At 38.0% G+C, this 19,839-nt stretch overlaps 1 protein-coding gene across 10 annotated transcripts in view; it reads right to left on the reverse strand.

The window, feature by feature from the left end:
• The window catches only part of RABGAP1L (RAB GTPase activating protein 1 like), a 684,589-nt gene that overhangs the window by 16,357 nt on the left and 648,393 nt on the right, over window positions 1-19,839 (reverse strand). For 9 of the 10 annotated variants that reach the window (XM_089921687.1, XM_089921608.1, XM_089921651.1 and 6 more), the window contains 2 exons: window positions 15,279-15,371; window positions 4,984-5,094 (listed from right to left, as the gene is read on the reverse strand). In XM_089921687.1, the coding sequence (XP_089777813.1) occupies window positions 4,984-5,094; window positions 15,279-15,371 (204 nt within the window). Of the gene's footprint in view, window positions 1-4,983; window positions 5,095-8,669; window positions 10,612-15,278; window positions 15,372-19,839 lie in introns of those variants that run through there. The other variant, XM_022556541.3, reaches the window with a different exon arrangement.

The following is a 19,839-nucleotide window of genomic DNA, read 5'->3' on the forward strand; positions in this document are numbered from 1 at the left end:
GGAAAAAAAAAAAGATGTCCTGATGGCTTCAGCATTCTTAAAAATCTTACCAAATCTGTCTCCCTAGAATGGCAGTCCACTGAGATATTCTACCCAAGAATATCTGAGTGACAGCCCTGCTAATAAAGAAGACTGCACTTTAGCCACCTCTTACCATACCCTCAGCAATCTCCATTTTGTGAAGAAAATAGTCCTTTTTATAATATATATCATGACACACTGAAACAAATGTTTTCTAAGTTTGGTTTCTTGAAGGGAGATTCACTCAAACTCAAAAGTGAGCCTTTTGCCAACTTCTGAATAGTCAATGCTGTCCTGACATTCAGCAACAAGCTTCTAAAATTCTGTGGCATATCTAGATGTTGTACGATTTTGGAAATATCTATAAGAAAAGGGACGGGACTTCCCTGGCGGTCCAGTGGTTAAGACTCCTCACTTCCACCACAGAGACAGCGGGTTCGATCCCTGGTCGGGGAACTAAAAGATCTTGCATGCCGTGCAGTGTGGCCAAAAAGAAAAAAAAAAAAAGGGAAAAAACTCACTTCCTTGAGGAAATTTTTGACGAGAGGGACTTTTTCTTTTTTTTTTTAAGATTTATTTATTTTTGGCTGCGTCGGGTCTTAGTTGCGGCAGCAGGATCTTCGTTGAGACATGCGGGGTTTTTTCATTGCGGCGCGCGGGCTTCTCTCTAGTTGTGGCGTGTGTGTTTTCTCTTCTCTAGTTGTGGCGCGCAGGCTCCAGGGCACGTGGGCTCTGTAGTTTGTGGCACGTGGGCTCTAGTTGAGGCACATGAGCTCAGTAGTTGTGACGTGTGGGCTTAGTTGCCCCGTGGCATGTGGGATCTTAGTTCCCTGACCAGGGATCGAACCCACATCCCCTGCATTGTAAGGCGGATTCTCTACCACTGGACCACCAGAGAAGTCCCAGGCCTATTAGTTTTATGTACACATTTTCTGTTGCACATTCTTCACTATGCCAAGGTCAGGTGACCTCCCTCTATTTCTGTTGTTATCAGATCTGACATCTGCAGAAATTGCTGTGGGTCCCACAGGAAGCTGTATCCAGAGTTTCCCCTCCATGCTAAACAGTAAAGTAGGACTGATTCTGCTCATCAAAATAGAACCAGATCCGAATTCTCCTTTTAAAAGGTTCTCCTTTTAAAAATGGTCTTCTGGGTCTCTATATAGCCAACCTCTATACCTCACTTAAGTAGAAACCATCTTTAACGTTAAAGGAATCTCCAGGAACAGAATACTAAACAGATAGATACTCTAATTCTATCTTTGAGCCCAAATGATAAAACCTTCACCATAATTTGATAAGACTGAGTGGACCATTGTCATTACTGTCTTCTAATCACCTACCAACGTCTTTTAATGTCTTATTGATATGAAAACTTCTAATTGCTCTCTAACTTCTATGACATATATATGAGAGAAACAAACACTGCAATGTGTGATTAAATCATGAACCAACTAATAACCTGCTCAGAAGGCTCAGCTCTCACGTTAGGGATGAGGCTCTTTCAGAAATAATTTCTCAAAGAACTAGCCAAGGCAGTTGTTCAATTTAAAACAGAACAAAAGAATGTGCCACTTGTGATATGCAGCTTCTGGTTTGACACGAACTCCCTCTGGTCAGAAGGGACCTGGGCCCAGGCTGCAGTGGGAAAGCACTGGTTGTGTCTCTTGTTTTTGTTCCTTGGGAACAGAAAGAACAGGAAGGGCCTGAAAGCAGATAGCAACAGAAACTGAAATGGAGATGTTGTATCTTTTTTCATTTCTGATCACTGAGAAGTCCTTATTTAAGGAGTCTCAGGGAGGCAAGTTGTCAAAAGAGAAGGCTCTGTCAGAGAGAAAAATGAAGAGCTGCTGGGGGCCAGGAAGACTGAAGCCAGCGCTAAAATGACACGGGTATGAAATAACTTACCTAATTACCTAATTAGGTTTGTTTGTTTTACATATTGTCTCAAATACAATCTGCTTTCATATTTGTTTGATGTATGCCAACGTTTTGCTATTTTAATTAAAAGATGTGATTTTGAAAAACTGGGAATGGAAAAGTACTGGGCAAACTGGGTGAAGGCAGGAAAGCCTCATGCTAATATCCTTCCTCTCCTCAAAGACTGGAGGGGCAGGACACCTAAACTGCAGGGACAGCTTTTTGATGTGCAAATAAACCCTGCTCAGGCAGAAACTACAAAATTAGATGTTAGGAGGAAATAGCAATTTTTGAGTTAGCAATTCAATGAAATGGCAATTTTTATTCTTTCATCTAGAAAATAAGCTTCAAAAGGCAGAGGGGCCAGGTCTTAACTACTTTTTTAAAAAGAGAAAGGGAGGAATGAAGGGAGGAAATAAAAAGAAGGAATAAATGAAGGGATGTTTTCTTCAGGGATTGATCTAGTAGCTCCATGAGGTACCTAGGTACTCAATAATTTCAGGAGGACCCTAGCAATTGTTCCGGACTAATCTACAAAATGGGTTTTTTGGGTGGTGAAACAATTTTTTTTAATAAAATATTTTTTCTGATCATTAAAGAGTTATAAGGCACATTATTACTTAACCAAGGGTGGTTAAGTAATTTAAGGTCTCCTTACAAAAGATATATAATTGAAAAAAAGTATGAAGATGAATATAAAAATTAGATTTACTGTTATCACCCAGAGACATCTAGTAGTAACATTTTGATGTATTTCCTTGTAGGCTTTTTTTCCTGTCAATGTATATTCCAGCCTCCTTTCTTTTCCTACAGGATGGCCCTTTGCCAGCATACATTCCTTGCAATTTAGATGTAAACATTATATATAGATAAATTTACTTTAAAAAAAATTATTATATCATTACCTTCCCATTGTTTTTAAAAAACGATTCCAGAAAGATATTTTACAGATATATCTTCATCCTCTCCTTCTATTGGACATACACATTATTTCAATTTTTTATTCTTGTAAGTAACGCTGCAGTAAACAACCTTGTACCTATATTTTTGAGCAAATCTCTACTTTTTTTAGGATGGTTTTCCAAGTCAGAGTATGTACATCAGTTTCCTCATTTATAAAATGGAAGATAAAATACTTGCTTAATGGAGTCATTAGGAAAATTAAATGAGATAATGCTTATACATTGCTGAATAAAGTGCTCGGTGCATAGTAGGAACTCAGTAAGTATTTAATTTCATTATTGCTCAACCTTTTAAATATAGCAAATGTACATTTTAATGTACCAAATACATTTCCCACATAACTTTCAATTTACAACTCTAACTTATTTCACTGCATACCTACTGAGTCTAACTGATTAAAACTTTTGTTCCTTCTAGTTTTTTTGAGATATAATTGACATACAGTACTGTGTACGTTTAAGGTCCACAACAAAATGATCTGAATTACATACATCATGGAATGATTACAACAGATTTATTGCAAAACTTTTGCATTTAGCTAGCCATCTTAAGAAAACTATTAATGGATAAAATATTCAAAATGGCAGAATCAAGTGTCAGTCAAGGCCATTTGGAAAGCTAATATGGAACCAAAAATTTCATTAGAGTACTGAGTCACACCGTGGTCTTATTGCTACAAAAGTACAACAGCCAAGGTCAGGCTGGGTGTGGCCCTGTTGAATGGGGACCCCTCTACCTTCCCTGGTTCTGACTCTCTTAGTCACGCATTTTTCATACCATCTCTAACAGCCTGCAGAAAGGCTGGCTGAATGGGGTTTGCAGTTAAAAGGGCCATCCCCCTGCCTTCCACCATGGGGCTGCTGCTTCTATCTTCTACATCCTGTGTCCCAAGCAGCACAGTTTTTGTTTTATTTTCAAACTCCATTTAGTGTTGACGCCTTCAGCTTCTTCCTCTCCCCCTTCAGCACAATTTTCCTTAACAGTGGTTTTATCTCCCATCTTACTGTGGCTAAAACTTCTGAGCTGCAAAATTAGCTGTTTATCTGGGAAAAGGAGTTGTGGCAGGGACCATTTTTAAACATTTAAAAAATTCCTGCAATTCTAAACATCCAATCATATCTATATTATTAACGGATTTGTATTTTAAATATTGTCAATGCATAGCCAGAGCACAGGTAATGCCTCTTTTTTACAGATTCAACCAGCTAAGTCTCAACTTTTCTGACCCTGCACCATTGGGAATATGGGCTTTTTAAAAGTCAGAAAATAGAGTGATGGCTTTAAATCTGTGCAAGATTCCTTCTATATTGCCAATTATTTCCAAAAACACAACCAATGGAAGAACAGTAAGTCCTAAAGCTGTGAGTACTGTTGGAAAGGACAAGGAAGTTAAAGAATTTAAGGGCTTCCTAGCAACAGCTAATGTTTATTGAACACATACTCTTGTAGTGCTTTACCTCATTTAATTCTCACATCATCCCTATGAGGTCAACACTTTTTTAAACCTATGGGCAGGTTAAGAATGGCCCTGGGTCACATGATTAGTGAGTGGTGATGCCAGGATGCACACCCAGGCAGTCTTGGCTCTCAACCACTAGGATGCCAGTCAATCCAACAATACATATCTCAATGTACATACTTCATATAAAATCCTCACATTTACTGTAGATGAGAAATCTTTTTGGAACAAAAAAGTACAGTGCCTACAGGTATTAGAGTGGCACTGTATACTCTTGGTGACTGACAGTCTCAGGTAATGATGCTGGCAGTCCTTGGTTTAGGAAAAGTAGAGATTAAGAGAAGAGACACCAGAGAAGCATAGAGCTATTTTTTTTTTAAGTATGCTGCACATGCTGTTTGGAAATGACCGAAACCTATCTCAAAAGCTTGCGTTTTCCACCGTCTCCGGTGAGAACAGCAGTCCCCTCCCACTTACCACCCACCCATTCACCCATCAGGCAGCTCACTCAGGGTCAAGTACAGAGCAAGCTCTGGTGGGACTGCCCTGAGAGCAACTTGGTCCTTGCCCCGGAGGAGGCTGTCATAGTCTTATTTCCGCCTAGTGAAGGACAGGTTTACCTGATCCAAGTCATTCCGCAGAGCAATTTTGCTGGTTACTAGTTCATGGGCAAGGTCATCATTCTCTTGTTCCAGCCTCATGCTGGCCTCTTGTAATCTCCGGTTCTCCCTCTGCAGAAAAAGAGCAACAACCAGAGGTGGGCATTAGGGCATTAGTGCCTGGACATACTACCAGAAACAAATGGAACTGGTGAGGAAAAACAAGCAGCAACAACAACAACAAAGTGAACTTTTCAAGGTGTAAAAAGGAGAAGGCGCGAGTGGCACAGGAAGGCAGGATTGCTGTCTGGGAAACAACAGTGAGTTAAGCGAGCAGAGCAGATGCGGAACTCTACCCAGTGAAACTTACAATTGTCCCTTAAGCCCTCCAGACAGGACTTCATCATAAAAACCGTGCCATGAAATGCAAAATTTCCAAACACACCCCCAATCTTGTGAGGTTTTCATATAGACCTAGAATACAGACACAGGCAAGTCTTTGTTTGAAACATGCACGATAATCGCACCCTTGACCTCAAAGGAAACTGCAAGACACAGTAAGGATGAAATTGGGGAAACCAATAGACATTTCTCTAAATGGTTTTTCCCGTATCAGAGTTTAAATTAATTGAGTATATTTAAGATACACGGTTTGGATTTGTTTTGCTATCAACTGACATTTTCATTCTTTGGATATGAATGTATTTACTTTTCTGAACACCAATTTTTGTGTTAGTAAGAGCAACCGTCCTTATGATAATGTCTCTGAATGTTTGTTTTGCCTTTTTAAAAAACTTCAGATTAAAAGGTTCTGGGTAAAATAAATTGCTGAGTTGTTTTTTGCCCCTTGAACTCCTAGAAAAAAATTTGAAACAGTTATATGATGAAGAAAGCAAGTCACTAATTCTTATGAAGCAAGATCTCCCCCTCACCAGTCATTATGAACTGTGTACATTCACTCTGTTTTCTGAATAGCAATTTAGCGACCTGCCTTCCAAAGTATCAAAAGTGCTGTCTCTGCTATTGTTAGCAGTTACGGAAGATTCAAAAGAGAGCTGACAGGAAAAACATCAATGTGATAAGACCTTCCTGTTTTTCAGATTTACACTCCTAATGGTGTTTTCTGCAAGGATGGCAAAAACTCAGACAAAGCAGTGGTGTACAACCAGAAGCCAAAACTATGCCCTGGAAGATAGTTATCAGAGCATACTGGAGGCAAGGCGGGGAGGGGGGCAGGGAGTGAATTTTATCTTCTGTAGAACCACCTGGAGTTTGTTATATGGAAAGAAGAGCCCTGATTTCTTTTTCTTTTCTTTTTGTTTTTTAAAAAGGGCTAAGAAGCAGATGGTAAGGGCAAAGCCTGAGACTTTCAAGGAGGTAGAGGATCCAAAAACAGGGCCAGCAAAGAAGCCAAAGGACAAACGTGCACTTTGACTACAGCCAGCCAACAGGGTCAATTGCTCCCTTCTCCTTTGTTAAAGGTAGACTGGAACAGTTGGGAACAGTCAAAACATTTTTGAAAAAGAGATCTACTAAAAAAGAAAAATACAAATCTTAAATACTTCTAAATAAATTAATGATAGAATTCCATACAGTGTTAAAATATAAGTAAAAAATATCTCTCTAATGACAGGAGAAATGCTTATGCTACTTTATAGGGGAAAAAAAGAAATAACTGGAAAATCTCATTTTCATAACAACATAAACAACATTAACTCTGGGTAGTGGATTATTTTAACTGTTGTCTTTGTGCTTTTAAAATGTTTCCAAGTTGTCTACAATGAATATATAATACACGTGTTTAAAAAGTTGTTTAGGAAATAAAAAGCAATTCAGAATTTCAATTCCATTGGAAAGGATAAAATGCCAAAATGAGAATTTTTTTAAAGTCTTCTCCTATTAGAAGCTCATATTCTATGTGAAACCCTAATGGATCTTCCTCTGTGACCAAGATACAATGTAACCCCTCACAAAAAAGGACGCCTTGCCAGGAACCCTTTCCCAAGATATTCCTGAAAAGACAGTGTACATATTTGTAGGGGCAAATTATACTCATCAAATTCTGTCTGTCTCCTCAATCTACAGAAGTTCTACCCTCCCATAGAAGCGGGAACTAAAATATAAAAATAGCCAGGGTGTGTACAGCTGAATCTTTCAATCTTTGCTGAAGTCATCCAGATTCTAGCAGGGGCTAGCGATTAGTCTTTCGTCCTGATATATCAAACTATTACCCCTTTTTACAGAAACAACTTACATGCTTGTTGGAAACAGATTAAAAAAATATGGTTCAAAAACTTTTCCAACAAATTTCCTCCTTGCCAGGAACAAGCAGCAATACCAAGCACAGTTTCATCATACCATATTTCACAAGGCAGACTGCTTTAGACAGGGAAGAGATTTTTCTCATTTCTTGATAAATCCCCTCAAAAGAGACCGTGATAAGACTATTCGAATACCTATTCCTAAGTGTCCTATTCTTACTGAAGTTGTACTTAAGTCTCCAAGATACAAACAGCTCCCTCAACTACTTATTTACACTGTGTTAATTTGGCACAAGTGAAAAATGTTGCAGCTACCAGTTTTTCAGGTTACAGTGATATATGCTTAGAATCAAGTTAAAATAACCTCCAGGTAAAGTCATACAACGCTATGGAAAAGCACTTTGTTCAAAGTACTTAAAAACTGCACCAGGAGCTACTTCACTACTGATTAGAGATACATGTCTGATGGGTTATGTTATATTATATATGAAAGAGGTGTGAGCTTGGCTGAAACCTGACTGGTCACTTCCCATTACCATGACTGTCACAACTCAAACCTTTCCTCGCAGACACATAGCTAAGGGGGTGGGGTGGATAGGGGAAGACTGGGGAGAAATTAGGTGTGTCTGAGGGTCCCTAAAAAGCAAAATAGCCTAGGGGGCAAGGCTAGTGGCTTTTGCTCTAGCAAGAAGCTTCAGTTCAGTGTGTGCAAAGCAAGCAGCACAGTGGGAAGTGTGCAACTCCTGCTCTGCACTCAGACACGTGGGAAAGCAAGCTCTGGGGCCAAAAATGCAGTATCGTCCTCCAAAGTATGAAGCTGGGGGCGGGGCAAGGTGGAGATTTTCTATGAAGAAGAACCCGCCCACGCTTACCAAGGGTTAAAGAGAGACAACATGACTTGGCTGTCTTTTCCAGCCTTTCCCAGGGAGCCAAAACTGTTTTTAGAACTGACTGAAGAAAAAGTCTGCCTTTATAATAGAATAAAGAAGACAGTTTAGCTTTGGGAAAGGTTGGAATCTTGCTTGGTTCGCTCTGAAATGTTGGCAAGGACGGCCCACCCGAGAAAGACGTGAAGTGGCCCCATAACCTCAGCCAGTGCAGAGATACTCACGTGCCGTAAGTCTGCACAAGCGGATGTGCTGAACGCTCAGAGCCCATAAACAACACAGGCAAATCGCTTCCCTTGCCTTTCGGAAAAGGCTACAGGAGACAATGCTTACATAACCCTTAAAATTCACAGCACACTGTTTGAAACCTCCTCCATGTCACACAATTAACAACATTCGAACAAACAGCAGACAACAACTTTCCTCATTAGTTCCCTCCCCTCTTGCATAGAAGATGTGCAGCTGGGAAAGTTGGGTTAGTAACTTTGGGGAGGAGGATACTGCATTTTTCAGAGAGACAGACGCTGATATTACAGACATACATAGACAAAAAACTTACCTCCTGAAAAGCCATAGACCAACTACCGTTTTCAATCATAGGTACAAAGACAATTGAAAAAAAAAAGAATATCCAATGAAATTGCACACCTACTAATACAATTAGGAAATGGCAATAACAAAAACAGATGCTTGTTAATGCTATTTTGCTCTTCTGTTTTTCCTTAGAGTGTCATTTACTCTAAGTTCTCTCCAGGACAGCTAACATTTGATGCAAGAAAGTATACTTGAGGCAGCCAATGGGCAAAGTCTCAACTCAGGAAGACTGATACACTAAACTCCGCCCTCTCCACGCTGTTATTTGCAGTTTGCATGACTGATGAAAACGCTGTCTGTGGAACTATTTGCAACTACGGTGTGAGTTGTTTACACTGTTATTAGAGCTGGGTGGAAGGAACTTCCTTATATGACAAAGTCAGAAACATTGCAAAATATTTCATCTTCAGGCAACAGAATGAAATTGCTGGGCAGGGGAATGCAAAAGAAAAATGGATCTCAGCTCTCCTCTGTGTCTGGGGGTTGGAGTTTGGGTGAAGCAGTATAAGGAATGGTGAATGTGATTTTTTCCAAGATGAGAAACCAGAGAAATGTGAACTGGCAATCAGAAGAAAATAAACTCAGCCTTAAAGGAAAAAATGATGGGGCAGGAGGCAGCTTTATGACTCTAGCTCAGTATTTTGGGTGTGCTGTCTGCTGCTATAATGAATTCTTGGCACAGACTTTTAAAGACATTTAAGGGTCAGGAGAAAATATTTTCCTAAAAGACCCAGTGTAATTTTATTAGCAACAACACACTCAACTCTCACATCTTTTCTTCTGGATGCCTCTTTCAAAAGAGTTGACAGTCATCATCTTCAAATTTCATCAAACAGGTTTTTGACATTCAAAGACAAATGCCTATAGATGAAATGTTTAAACGTCTACATTATCTGTAGATGAAATCTGAGAAAGAAAATCTGGATGTCTCAAATCATTTTATGCTCCTACTTTACCCAGCATATCCAGTTTTATCTTTCTGGTGGAAATTTAAACAATTTTAAATGCCAAACTAAAGAGAAAATCTTGTCGGTACGAACTAACTGGCAGTTGGCAAACGAGACTGCATTTCTCATAGCACTTAAAAACAATCTTAGATTACTCTTTAGCATAGGGGTCAGCAAACTTTTAATGTAAATGCCCAGACAGTAAATATTTTAGGCTTTGCAGGCCATATGGTCTTTGTTGCAGCTACTCAACTCCATCATTGTTGTGCAAAAGCAGTTATAGATAATAAGCATGTGGCTGTGTTCCAATAAAACTTTATTTACAAAAACAGGCAGTGGGCCAGATTTGGCCCACCGGCCGTATGGTTTGCAAATCCCTGTACTACTCTAGCATACAAATCAAATTTTTGAAAAGCAAATGGGTTACAGATGACGTAGAAACATAGGAGTGTGATGTAATTTTCTCCGTCAGACTCCTTTAACAGGAAACAAGACATACTAAAAATTGAAGAAAATTTTTGGAGAATTCTGAAGATCATTGATAAATATACCAAGAGATTCTTAATATGCATAACATTTATGCCTCTCCTGTTAAGTATAACTCAATCAGCAGACAAGCATCATCGGAAACCACCTGCTCCTTCTTAGCTAAGTGGCTCGAGAAGCATCAAGAGAACTTAGGCTTGCCTTCTCCACAATCCTATAACAGTGAGTTCATCGAGTTACCCACGTGCAAAAAGAAAGTGTGGCAGCCTTTTGAAGTTTATCATTAAGTTGTCAGAGGCAGATAGAAATCATCCTCTTGACTATCACTGTTCATTAAAAGCACATGATTTCATAGCAAATATTTCCAAAAGCCAGCAATATCTCTGATGTGAAAAATAAGTTTATTTTCATTGGAAGAGAAATACTTTTCAAAGATGGATTCACTTATCTTGACTTCTCTGAGTAAGGAAGGGTCCAATACAGTAAAAAAAAAAAAAAAAAAAAAAAAAAAGGTGGGGGTCTTTTTTTTCCACGTATGTTTAGCATAAACTTCTTCACTTATCAAGTTAAAAACAAAATGTGACAATTGTTCTAAATTATTTCCTTAGATATGTAAGGATAGCAAATACTACAAGTTAAGCTTTATTTAGAAAATCTTGTTTGTACTGTTTGTACTATTTATAATTAAATAGCTTAATTTTAAATCACATGCAGGGATGACTGCTCTACAAAAATTAGTATGGGCAAGAAAAACCTTCTGTGAACTTACAGGAATCATTTTCTTTCTATTTGAATTACATTTTGATAAAAAATGTAGTATGTCTAACCTCAAGAAAGAAGTTAAACATTCTAGATTTAATTATACTGAACAAAGATAAGATTCTTCAATTAGAAATTATGTATTTATAATACTGTCTCCCAAACCCAAGAGAGTTTAAGCATTCCTGATTCTTTCTAGGATTTGCCCATCTAGAACAGGTAATAACATAACCTTCATTACACGTTGGGAGATTCACTGAATTTAATTAATTAGCTGTGCTTTTTGAAGGCTTAACCCACATTTGTACAAGTAGTTCTTTAATTAAACAAGAAAAGCATGTCATCTTCTAAAGACAGATAAAGACTGTAGTTCTCTAAAATTGCCATCAATAGATTACATCATTAGAAGACTAACTTCCCCCAAATGAAAACAATTCATCACCTTAAAATAGCAAATGATATTTTAATTTCTGAAGTTGATAGCTGCTTTTTAGGGGCTTGGCTACTAATTTTTAAAATGACTAAAACAGCTGCACATATCCATGAATGTTTGTTTTCTGGGGACTTGTATGAAGATAAAAGTATACATGATGTACTTCTACAGACAAATCTTCATCCTGCATTTCACTTCACTTGAAATCTATAAATAAATTTACAAACCAAAATATAAGAGCAGATAAATACCACTACACAAATCGGGCCAGGTCAAACTTAAGAAGGACAATAAAAGAGGCTTAGAATAAATACTGTATATTCTTCTTCCCATAAAGTTTCCTTTCTGTGTCTTGGAATCTAGTCAGGAAGATAAACAGAAAGAGTACACCAAAGGCTATAAGCAGTCATTATAGAGCTCACTGGTTTCAAATACAAACTGATGTCAACACCAGGTAGCACAGGCAGTGTATGTATATATATATATATATGCATTATCTATTTATATGTTTATGTCTGTGTGCATGTATATATGTATGCGTATATACTACATATATATATACACACGTATGTATATATACATAAAAATGAATGCATCACCCACTTATGTTGGCCTTTGCCTTATAAATATAAGTACACATAAGATCTATAGTCATTGATTAGCTCCAGTTCTGACAGGAGGTCTCCCTCCCACAAGTATGGCTTGTGCACAGGTACCTCTGGTGTGACTGAGGTTTACGAAAAAAAGATGGCAGGCAGATGCCAATTCTCTTCAGACATCTTGCTTGGATTTTTTTTTTCTTTTGAGATATAATTCACATACCATAAAATTCGTCTTTTTAAAATATACAATTCAGTGGTTTTACTACATTCTCAAAGTTGTACAACTGTCACCACTATCAAATTCCAGAACATTTTCATTGTGCTTAGGGTTCTAAAATTTAAATTTATACCAACACCATTTCATCAAGTGTTAGATACAGGTGAGCACAGTGACATAACCTCAGAAGTAGATGTTTGCATATATCGTAAAAATAGACACAAAACACATGTTTAGATAGCTACAGCAAGAATGTGACTACTGAGAGCTATCCTCTTTTTGTACCCTACCATGCCCAAGAAAAATAGTATAAAGCTGAAAAAATCTCTTGGAATATCTTAAGGTATGACATTTCTGGCCTTTTTTTTTTTTTTTTAACTGACACAATCTTCCTAACTCCCTTGCCGTATGGCAAGCTAGAGGATAAACAAGGCATTTTAAACACTACGGATCCTAACGGTTGAGGAGGGGTAGTCAGTGAACTGGTATAAGTTCTGACTCAATGCCTTCAAAGATCCTCCCAAGTTATTCTTGAGAATTTTTGGGTTCCCAGTCCAAGAACTATGAATTATAAAGTGCTTATTCCCAGGGCACAGATCTTATTCTTGACAGGATTAAATTTATAAGTTGCTAAAATGTATCTCCTAAGACACCTTCCTACTTTAATGAATACAACTGTAATTAGCTTCTTAAACTAGATAGTGAATATCTGAAAGAACAAATCTGTTGATGGTTGGACACTATGTTGTCAAGTGTCACCTTGAAAATGTAATTATAATGTGAGGACTATAACTTTACCAAGTTTATCTCCAGTACAAATTTCTAGATATTATTAAAAGTGGGTCTTCCCTGGTGGCGCAGTGGTTGAGAGTCTGCCTGCAGATGCAGGGGACGCGGGTTCGTGCCCTGGTCCGGGAAGATCCCACATACCGCGGAGCGGCTGGGCCCGTGAGCCATGGCCACTGAGCCTGCGTCCGGAGCCTGTGCTCCGCAACGGGAGAGGCCACAACAGTGAGAGGCCCGCATACCGCAAAAAAAAAAAAAAAAAAAAAAAAGTGTATAGAAATATTAGTTGGATGATGTATTGACAAGCTATTACAATAATACAAAAGAAATAGCTATAGAGGGTATCTGATATGCATAAATAGAGCATTCAAGCTTAAAAGTAGTACCTGTTTGCAAAACAAAGACCAAAAATAAGTTTAATTCTACTTTGACCCTTCAGTAAAAACTGTACACATCAATAGTATATGTGTGATAATTACTTTTTAAGAAATAATATGCATTGTACTATTTAGTTATACATAGCTGCTTTGACACAAAAAGGATATAAGAAATAATAAGTTCAGTTCCAGGCTGATTTTAAATACACCATTTTAGTCTTTCATTTCCCTCTCTTCTATTTTGAAGTATCCTTCCTAGGTTTTACTCATAACAATGGCAGCAATAAGAAAATTAGAATGATGCAAGCAGTAGGAGAGCTTCACTTTGGATCCTTAATAATATTTTATAATTACTACTTCAAGCCTTTCTAAAGCAGCAATGCTACATAAGCTGCATTAAAACTGGTTTTATTGAGGGGTGGAAATTAACTTCCAACTTTATCTATGAGCACCTTATATGGTAATAGTTATCTGCCATAGCAATATGTGGGATTTTATTATCAGCTGGTTTTATAAACAAGGGCAGTAACACACTGATGTTAGATTATTAGGTAGCAATACTCGAGAGAAACAGAAGAAAGATAATCAAGGGACTGGTGGAGCAGACACAAATAAGGTGATATTATTCTAGTAATAATTGGGTAATTAGAGGCAGTGGACCTAATAAGGCTAATCACAACCATTTATTGAACACCAACTATGTGCTGGGTACTTAACACATAACATCCCTCATCCTCACAACAATCTTTCAAGGAAATGTGTATACTATATGTTTTACAGATGAAGAAGAGGCTCAATAATTAGTCCAAGATGCTGAACAACGGCATAGGGATTAAAACCCCCAACCTGGACTCCAAATTCTGTCTCCTTTTCCAGAAATTCAGGTTTTTAACTCAGATCTGACTACAAAATCCATACACTCCTTCCACCATTCCCCTATGTGAACCTCCAATGCTATTCAATTCAGCAACGGAGACGAGATATACTGTGTAACTGCAGCTGCCTGTGTCCAGCTTTCTGACCACATGGAGGCAACTCTAGTTATACAAGCAGAAGTCATCCCACAGTGGGTGGTTTAATTAATAATGTCATTGCAGTACTTTTTGGCATTGCTGGTGCTCAATGTACGAATACAATATTCTCTTGTCCTAATGTACTGATGTGGAGAGGGAGGGAATCATTCTGTATCTGTAGGAATCTGAAGAATTAAAACATGTTGAAGAGAGACACAAATTTTTCCGTTGGAAAAAAAATAAGTTTGAAATCAGTACTTCCCCAACATTGTATCATGGAAACACTGTTGCTAATTACCACTGAGGAGATCTTTATGACTGGCTCCCATTTTTTAAAATACTACAATTAACTAAGATATCAAACTGAAATCATCTTGATTCTTGAACTGCATACTGTAATGAAATGTCACTGTTACTCATAAATTTGTTTGTGGAAATAAATGTTGCAACAAACACCATGACTGTGCTCAATATAGCTTTGTGGTTTTTATTTTTCCTTTCGAGTGAGTTTGTATTTTGAACATTGGCTACAGACAGAGGTAAGTCTGAAACATTCTTGTGCCAGTCTTGGAGCAGTTCGCCTTCTAAAAGTCTTTGTGGATGTGACTGTGCACAGCTAAAACCGTACTTTGCCATTTTCCTTTTTTCTCATTTTTGAAAGTAGTCGATAGCCACTTTCTCTCTTTCTTTTCCCTCTCTTTCTCTCAGCTTCTTATGAAGACTCCCAGTATAAATGCAACGGGTGAAGTTACCTACAAATATACAAACTGAAAGAAAAGAAATATTATGGTTGGCCACTCAGGAGTCTCCTGAGGTGAAAACATACCTGGACATTGAGCATGGTCAGAGAGTCTACATCAACCAAGAAGGAACAGAGGGAACAAACTTTCCACAGCTGCTACTTTAGGGGAAAGAAGGCACTTGGCTCTGACAGGCGACCCCTGTCTCCCATACCTTGTATCTATCCATTGGGTCTTCCTGCTGCAGCTGACTCTCTCGCATTGCCTGATATTCTTTCTCATATTTCTTTAGCTTCTTGGTCGGTACCTGCAGGGATTAGAGGACAAGCATGTTAGTCAAGGAGATCATTTAGGAAACCATTTTCTGATGTGTTTCCCAATGAAGTCTCTGGCATTCTAAAGGAGCGCACCAGACTCAATGGAGGGGGAAAATCTAGATTCTAGAACAGGGTCTGCAAACTTTTTCTGTAAAGGTCCAGATAGCATATATTTTAGGCTTTGCGGGCCACACAATCTAGGTCACAATTCCACTGTTGTTATTGCACAAAAGCTGCTATGGGTAATAAACAAACAAATGAGTATGGCTGTGTTCCAATATAACTTTATTTACCAAAATGCGCTGTAGTCTGTTCTGCAACATTGCTGATATAGCATCACTTTTTCTTGTTAATGTATTTAACAGTGGTGTTAATTCTGTTAACTAACTTTCTTTAAGTAAAATTCACTCTCCCGGCATGTTAAAAGTGAGAATTATTATTTTATAAAAATAAAATATTGAGCAACACACAAAAAACTTAATGGAGCTAATAATATATCAGAGAGAAAACAGATTCTAAAATTGGTAGGCAAATTTCTATTTCATAATGGTTGTCAGGAGAATTAAATGACAAAGTATTTAAAATAATGCCTGGTTCATTGAATTTTTTAAAACTGTGTTTTCAGGAAATATTCAAAAAAATCCATTTTAATCTATTACATGTTATACATAACAGACTAAGTCTACTCTTAGGCTTTTCTTGGACAATCAAAATTATATAATTCCTTTAGACATCAAAATCTTTCCTTAACGTTTAGGTCCTAACGTAAATGACTTGAAATGAAGAATAAATTTATCGAAATTTTTAAAAAGATAAGTGCATTATTTGGCTAATTACTGGGGACTCAGTGAAGGCAAAGACCATGTACTGATGCCCCTCAGCATCCATTATGATGCCTACCAATGTAACTGGCCCCTAGGAGGCCCTCAACAGATTGTTTCTTGTCGACTTCAAAACATGGTATTTAGAAAACATGTAAGCATGTGAGAGAGAGAGAGCAAGAGAGAATGGAAAGCACCAATGAAAATAAAATTATCTTATGGTTTTCTGGGATGAGGATAGTTTCAATTCTCTTAAATCTGGCCACAGAATTTGTTAAATAAAACGCAAAGACACCAGGTGTCATTCCCCAGCTTATTCTAATTACTTTGTTCTTCCCATCCAGGAGCACTGTGAGTACTGGAATTATCTGCTTCTCACCACAACTGGGAAGTTGCACACAGTCCAAACCTGTCAGGTAGTGTAAATCATTTAATTACCACATGATGACAGTATTCACCTGGATGATGGGGGACCGCCTACCCAATGAGACTAGAAGAAAGAACATTTTCCAGCATGTCACTGAATTGCAAAACCACTGCTGAATATTGGCATGAGAAACTCTAACCCTTTACTACTCCATCTCCAGAGACCTTTAACAGTATGCTGTGACCAACGAGAGTGCAAGAGAAAGAAAAACACCACCTGCCAACTGTGTGGCCTCAAGATCATCGATAAACAACAAGGAAAATATACATGATCGTGCGCTAACAAAACAGCAACCACATTATTTTTCTTGACTTTGAGAGGGGCAATTTCCTCTAGTTTTCTTTTCTCTGTATTAATCATATACTCTGAAAACCAAAACCAGACTCTCAAGACCAAGTGGCAAATCACTGGCACTGAAGTAGCCCTGGAGCTGAGGAGAAAAGGGAAGAAGTCCCAGAGTTTTAAGCAGTGACAGGGGTTTCCTGTGGATCTCTAGAAGGAGGGGTCAAGGGAGAAGTGAGAGGATTTGTGTAGAGGCATTGTAAGGAGGGAGCCTACTCCAGCAGCCACTTAACACAAAATGAGAAGGAAGTACAATATGTTAATATTTTTGTAGCTGAATACTGGTACCACTGGGTATCAGGCTGAACATCAGTCTTATGTGGAAGTATTTTACACATAGTTCTAAAACGGATCCATTCACCAATAAGTGAATTACATGTTACAAGCTTGTCTCTAGAGAATTTCTTCTAAAACTATTTTTTAAATTGGAACTATTACTGAGGTTTTTTTTTTTAATATGTAAAAGAGTGTCCTTTTAAAAGTCAATCTTGTTACGTTAAGAGGTTCATTTCAAAGTGAAATTTAAAAAAAAAGCATGAAACGCCCCTCAATAAGCTAATCCTTTCCCATCTGGCTGAGATTCTAGGATGTTTGGCTTCATCTTGTTCAGGGAAACAGAGCAGGTTCCCAGAACAATATGTTGCTAGGAAACCTTCCAAGCTTATTTATCTTGTGCTGTGGGGTGATATTGAGCATCCACCTGTGATTGGCACAAAGTAAAAGGGGAAAAAAGGTAGAGGAGGAAGGAGAGCTGATATGAAACTCCCGTGGTTTATGAGATAAAGAAAACAGACTGTTACAGTTTTCAAAACTATATTTCAGGACAAAATTGGTTTTATTTTAGGTAATATAATATTGAGCTTGAATTTTTTCTTATCAAAGAAAGGAATTAAAAAACCTCTTTAGTATGTAGTTTTAATTAAAAAAACATAAAGTCATTAAGAATTATTAGAATTCAAACAACCTACTATCTCAAGAGCAGTATAGGTATCTCTCCCCTTAAATTAAATAAATTTAATGTAAGTGTGTACTTGAAGAATGAGATGTATAGGGAAGAGGGGACTTCCCTGGTGGTCTAGTGGTTAGGACTCTGAGCTTCCACTGCAGGGGACATGGCTAGATCCTTGGTCAAGGAACTAAGACCCCACATGCCTTGCAGCGTGGTCAAAAACAAAACAAACAAAACAAAATAGGGGAGGATCTGCGTAGGTTATATGCAAGTACTATGCAATATATAAGGGACTTAAGTATCCGTGGAGTTTGGTATTTGTGGGGGGTCCTGGAACCAATTCCCTGTGGATGCCAAGGGATGACTGTAATTACTAATTTGCATTACTCTTTCTAAAGGTTAATCATGCAGGCCTCAGTTGGAGATGTAGGAGGGGAAGACTGAATAAGAATACAGTAGTTCCCTCTCATCCACAGGGGATGTCTGAAACTGCAGACAGTACCAAGCCCTACATACACTCTATTTTTTCCTATACATACACACATACCTATGATAGTTTAATTTATAAATTAGGCACAGTAAGAGATTAACAATAACTAATAATAATATAGATAACATGCTGTAATAAAAGGGTTACTTGAACACAAGCACTGTGATACCACGACAGTTGATCTGATAACTGGGGTGGCTAAGTGACTCCTGGGCAGGTAGTGTACACAGAGTGGATACGATGGACAAAGGGATGATTCCCATCCTGGGCGAACTGGGGTAGGATAGCGTAAGATCTCATAACCCTACTCAGAACTGCTCAAAATTTAAAACTTATGAATTGTTCACTTCTGGAATTTTCCATTTAATATTTTCAGACTGCAGTTGACTGAGGGTAACTGAAACCTCGGAAAGCGAAACCACAGATAAGGGGTGACTAACGTATGCTCAACACTCTTCGTTTCCCATGCTCTCTCTCTTCTTTTCATTTAAAGCACGTATTTCCTGTTTTTATACGACTCTGATAGAATAAATATATATATACATATAAGTATACCAATTAATTTTAGATGAATTTGTCTTCATAATCTTTACCTCAGTAACCATATCCACCTGAGTTACTTTATTTCATATTTTTTACTTTTATTATGTTATTTTGAATACTCCTTATAAATACTTGAATTCCATGTGCACTAGTTATTTCTAATAAAACATACTTCTCTTACGTATATGTATTTGGTTAGGTTTCCTGCTTATCAAATGTGATTTTTATACATTTAAGGAGTTCAGGTGCTTAAAACAATAAATACTAAATTTTGGGTAGTAATTAATGGAGTAATAGAACCCTTAAGTCACAAATTTGGAATACACCTATTATAGTAACTTAAGGAAAATTTATACAGAGAAAAGAGGGAAATGACACAATGTAGCAGAACACATGTGTGGAGATTTTCAACCTGATCTAAACTCTGCAGTATATATGGAATGATTGTTGGCATATGCTGATCTTATGAAAATAGTATTTCAATTTTGTGAAAAGTTGGTTTTGAATTTAACTAGAGAAAAGAATCTAGGAGCCGCTAGTGTTTCTCAAGGTGGGGGAACTTCTGGCGTTTCGGGTGGAATAATTTTTGGTTGTGTTAGACCCCACTTCCCATTTCTGAGCCTCTAGCATCCCAGGCCCATTTGACATATCACCTATTAGATGTCAGTCACGCCCTCCAGTCATTGTGACACCTAGGACTCACACACACCTTTCCAAACAGAAAGGGGAGGGCATTGGGGGATGGGAGGTATGAAGGGTAGATGCTTGGGAAGTGGAATTCGTACTAAAAACCACTGTGCTAAAAATTATCAATGAAGGACTGCCCTGGTGGCACAGTGGTTAAGAATCCGCCTGCCAATGCAAGGGACACGGGTTCGAGCCCTGG

Source organism: Delphinapterus leucas, chromosome 1 (genome assembly GCF_059928025.1).
Source record: "Delphinapterus leucas isolate spDelLeu-1000000601 "Yukka" chromosome 1, BTC_Dleu_Yukka2, whole genome shotgun sequence".
In the NCBI taxonomy this organism is placed as follows: Eukaryota; Metazoa; Chordata; class Mammalia; order Artiodactyla; family Monodontidae; genus Delphinapterus; species Delphinapterus leucas.